Source organism: Arachis stenosperma, chromosome 4 (assembly GCF_014773155.1).
Source record: "Arachis stenosperma cultivar V10309 chromosome 4, arast.V10309.gnm1.PFL2, whole genome shotgun sequence".
NCBI lineage: Eukaryota > Viridiplantae > Streptophyta > Magnoliopsida > Fabales > Fabaceae > Arachis > Arachis stenosperma.
Window position 1 is genome coordinate 48,933,653 of NC_080380.1, and position 5,249 is coordinate 48,938,901.

At 38.3% G+C, this 5,249-nt stretch overlaps 1 protein-coding gene across 1 annotated transcript; it reads left to right on the forward strand.

The window, feature by feature from the left end:
- Nucleotides 1-427: 427 nt before the first annotated feature.
- On the forward strand, nt 428-889 carry LOC130974961 (uncharacterized). The gene has a single exon (XM_057899794.1). The coding sequence runs from the start codon at nt 428-430 to the stop codon at nt 887-889; it is 462 nt and encodes a 153-aa protein (XP_057755777.1).
- The last annotated feature ends 4,360 nt before the right edge of the window (nt 890-5,249 follow it).

A 5,249-nucleotide genomic window follows, 5' to 3' on the forward strand; every position in this document is an offset into this window, starting at 1 on the left:
TGATGTATGGGGGATAGATTTCATGGGACCCTTCCCCACCTCATACTCAAATAACTACATTCTTGTGGCAGTAGACTATGTCTCCAAGTGGGTTGAAGCAATAGCAACTCCAACCAATGACAATAAGGTAGTCATGAACTTCCTCAGAAAACACATTTTTTGCCGTTTTGGGGTTCCAAGAGCAATCATCAGTGATGGAGGAAGCCACTTCTGTAACAAACCATTAGAGGCATTGCTTCTAAAATATGGAGTCAAACACAAGGTAGCCACACCATACCATCCACAGACAAATGGGCAAGCCGAAATATCTAATAGGGAACTAAAAAGGATCCTGGAAAAGACTGTGGGAACTTCAAGGAAGGACTGGTCGATTAAGCTAGATGATGCTCTTTGGGCATATAGGAAAGCTTTCAAAACACCAATTGGAATGTCTCCTTACCAACTAGTATATGGAAAAGCCTGCCATCTACCACTGGAGTTAGAGCATAAGGCATTCTGGGCCTTGAAACTCTTGAACTTAGACAGCAAAGCTGCTGGAGAAAGAAGGATGTTGCAAATTCAAGAGTTGGAAGAATTCAGAGCTGAAGCTTATGAGAATGCCAAAATTTACAAAGAAAGAGCAAAGAAGAAGCATGACAGCGACATAGCCCCAAGGAAATTTGAAGAGGGACAAAAAGTATTGCTCTACAATTCTAGGCTGAAGCTATTCCCAGGGAAGCTAAAATCAAGGTGGTCTGGACCATTCCTTGTCACCAAGGTCTCCCAATATGGACAAGTAGAAATCATGGAAGAAAAGTCACAACGAACCTTCACTGTGAATGGTCAAAGACTCAAACATTACTTGGGAGATGTGGATGAAAAGGACAAGGTTAAATATCACCTCAACTGAGGAAGACAACCGTCAAGCTAGTGACGTTAAAGAAGCGCTTGTTGGGAGGCAACCCAACCTGAGGTAATACTCCTTTACTGTTTCTTTTATTTGTTTCAATAAAAAGGTGAAGCAATTTCTGTGCATTGCAAGGAATTAAGTTTGGTGTTTCACACCAAACAATGAATTGTGGATCAATAATTCAAAGGGGAATGTGTGACTCTAAGTTTGGTGTTCCACCATATAGATTACTTGAACACAACAACCTTTGAATTATATGAAAGGAACAACCATTCTAAGCAATCACAAAAATGCTTAAAATCCTTAGCAGCAACTTCATTCCAAGAAGAATTCAAGGATTCAAAGAGCAGAGGAGTAAGTAGGAGACTAAGTTTGGTGTTCACACACCAACTTAAGACTCAGACACTTGCCCATATATAGTGAGCTAACCATTCAAGTGCTTGAGAAGCAAGCAACTTCATCACTCCTTGCAGGAAAGGAAACAAGGATCTTAGAAAGAACATGAATCAACAACTAGGAGAAGAAGGAGAAATCAAATTGTTTCCTGGCAACAAAGAGAAAACAAGAAATCTCACAAGGTGGTGTTGTTTCTTGACCATTTTCTAAAAAAAAAGCAAACAAGAGCATGCTTGTTCTGGTTTAAAGTGTAATTGTTGAATCTTTTTGGAATGTGAAGTTTTTAGTATGTTTGCCTGTTTATTGCTTTGAATAAAGTGAAACGCCTAGATGTTTGGATATAACTCACCTTCTTAAACTAATGCTTGCCATGCTTGTTCTGTTTCCAAAAAAATAAAAAAAAAGTTTGAACAAAAGTAACTTGGCTCAATTAGTGACAAATCAAGTAGAATTAAGTGGTGGTATGCATGCTTGATTGTTTAGTTAGCTCACTGGAAATTGAGTGTAGAATTATCATTTTTGTGTAGAAGTTGAATACTGTCTATGGATCTTGATGAATGAATGTTTTTGGCCATGAGAAAGAAAGAAAAAGAAGAAGAAAAAGCCATTGAAAAGGGCAACAAAAAAGCAAAAGAATTAAGAAAATAAGCTAGGCACCAATGGTTTGAACTTCTGAGACATATGCCTGTGGTGTTTATGTACTAGGATCTGCTTGGATGAATAGGTTTTGTGGAGTGTTTCAACACTTGGTAACTTGGGTTAACTAACCCGGGATTATCAACCAAAAGTCCATTATCAAGAGCAACCTAGCTACAAAACATTTAGTCACACAAAGAGGTGCTGGGCACCAATGTCTCAAGAAGAAATGTGAACTAAAATGCCTGTAGTGGATATGTGTAATGCACTGATAAGAAAAAGAAAATGCCAAAGGCTTGTGCAACACATGACACTGAGCAAACAAGGAGCAAAGAGCTCTAAGAAAAAGAAAAAACAAAGAAACCAAAGACATAAGGATAACAAGAGGCCATAGCAGTGTTTGATGGATGCAATGAAAAAGTGATAATTCTACCTGATGAGAATGAAAAAGTGATGCTGCAACTTTCTGCATAAAACCCTTCTGATGAACTTCAAGTGCTTGCTAATGTAGCCAATGTAATTGCTTCCTGTTTCATACTTTCTTCTCAAATAACTCAGGACTTGCTTAGGGACAAGCAAGTATTAAGTTTGGTGTTGTGATGCCAAGGCATCTTAGGCTAGTTTCACTAGCATTTTTCTTTTAGTTTTAGTTGTTTTATACATTTTCTTGAGCTTAAAGTAACCAAGAATGGTTAATTGAACAACAAAGCAATGAACCATCCAAACATTATAAATTTGATGCAATTTTCATGAGTTTTTAGTGATATTACTTGAATGCTATGAATGGATGAATTCTCATGAAATTTTGCAAGACTTTGATGCAATTGTTTGGATGATTTCAGGGAAGAAGAGGCTAGGCAACGAAGCAACAAAAATCAATAAAGGAAGCTTGATTATTAAATGGGACGTTTAAGCTCCAGTTTAAGGTTAAACTGGAGCTTAAACGCCAAATTCATAAGAAGAAAGGAAATGCTGTAACTGGCGTTTAACCTCCAGTTTGACCTCAAACTGGAAGTTAAACGCCAGGATGAAAAATGGCACTAATGAGCATTCCACGTTTAACCTCCAGTTTGACCTCAAACTGGAGGTTAAACGCCAGAATGATGAATTGAACTAAGGGAGGCACAAAAGCATTTCCACGTTTAACCTCCAGTTTGACCTCAAACTAGAGGTTAAACGTGTTCGACACTTCATTTCTCACCAAGAAGCATTCCACGTTTAACCTCCAGTTTGACCTCAAACTGGAGGTTAAACGCCAGAAGCTAGATAGGCACCAGGAGAGTTCCACGTTTAACCTCCAGTTTGACCTCAAACTGGAGGTTAAACGTGTTCGATGGTCATTCTCCTCCAGGGTGTGATTTTCATTTCCAAGTTTAACCTCCAGTTTGACCTCAAACTGGAGGTTAAACGTGTTATATGGGACAGCTTGACCATGCCTTCTTCAAACATAAATAACTTGAGCTACAAAACTCCAAATGAGGTGATTCAAAATGCATTGGAAAGAAGACATCTAGAGCTTTCCAAGCATATATGGCATGCATGGTGGATACTAAAAATTGAGGGCGAAAACAGCCCCGTAATGTGCATAGAAGAGAATACCAACATGCAATCAGGCCAGCTGACCTCTTCACCTTCCATGGAGTATAACTCGAGTTGTAGAACTCCAATTGAGGTGCTTCCAGTTGCATTGGAAAGTAGACATCCATAGCTTTCCAACGAGGTATAATAGTCCATATTTGGCATCAAATTGGCAAGGTTGACAAGAGGACAAAGTGACGACTCAATGAAAGGGAAGTGTTTCCACGTTTAACCTCCAGTTTGACCTCAAACTGGAGGTTAAACGTGTTCGATGGTTTTCCTTCCTCCAGGGTGTTTTCTTCATTCCACGTTTAACCTCCAGTTTGACCTCAAACTGGAGGTTAAACGTGTTCGATCCTAATTCCCTCCAGAGCCTGCTTTCTTCATTTCCAAGTTTAACCTCCAGTTTGACCTCAAACTGGAGGTTAAACGTGTTCGATATATTCACTCTCTTGGGTTGCTTTCTTCCAATTCCACGTTTAAGTTTTAGTTTGACCTTAAACTGAAACTTAAACTTCAACTTAAACACCACCATTTGAAAAGGTTTCTGGGCCAAATGTATTGAAGTTTAAGTTCGCAATTAAGCACAATTATTAACTTAAACGTATTATGGTGTGAAACCCAAGTGAATATCATGGTTTATGGGATTGGGCCTGAAGAATTGATGAGTCTCGAACTTCAATTTGTTGAGTCTTGTGTCATTAATTGTTTATCACTTAGTTTGCTCAATGAATGTTGCAGAATTGGATCACAGCCTCATCAGGATTATGGACCACTAAAGCAAAAGGAAAGCAAGGAAAGGCCTCAAAGCCCAAGAAGCACAACAGAAGCTCAATTTAGAAAGTGTATAAATAGGATAGAAATTAAGTTAGTTGGAAACTTTTACATTCTGGAACTTTTCATTTTGCTAGTTTTGATACTTTGTAATTGAATTCTGAGCTATGACTCACTAAACCCCTTTCATTGGGTTAGGGAGCTCTATTGTAATTCAATGAATCAATAATAGTTTTATCTTCTTCTTCAATCTTTTCTCTTGAATTTTGTTGGAAAGCTTCTCGATCTAATTCCATTGGGTAATTGTCTTGGGAAAGAAATTACCCATAATTGGAATCCTTCGGAACCTTGGGAAAGGAATGGAGGATTCATGCTAGAGAAGCTTTCTCACAGTGAATTGGATTGGGGTTTGGATGGATATTGTGACATGTAATCCTACCAAATTGTGGTCCATGAAGTTGTGTGGTATAATCAGTGATCGAGCTTCATCTCTTCTTATGAACATTTAAACCAAGGGATTGGGAATTTGTTTGTTTTTAGAGAGAATTGGTGAGCCAAGGGATTGGGATCCAATCATATAAGATTGCCAAGCAAAATTCAATGAATGCATTGGTTGAGGAAGAGATAAAATGTTTTGATTCGGAGATCTCAATATCTCCTAACACCCAATGAACTCCCCATTTCTGATCTACACCTTCTATTTACATTCTGCACTTTCAATTCATGCAATCACCCCCAATTCCCTTTACTTTCAGCAATTTACTTTCTCGCACCTTAATTCTCGCAATTTAAGTTTATGCAATTTCAATTCCTTGCAATTTACGTTTCCTGCCACATTTATTTTATGCCATTTCACATCCAAAAATTGATTCCGCTCAACTAAACAAACTTCTAATTCGAATTGCTCAATCAACCAATCCTTGTGGGATTCGACCTCACTCTATTGTGAGTTTTTACTTGACGACGATAACCGGTG

What these genes read in the sequence shown, in the direction of transcription:
- LOC130974961 (XM_057899794.1), top strand. Translation starts at nt 428, where the DNA reads ATGTCTCCTTACCAACTAGTATATGGAAAAGCCTGCCATCTACCACTG.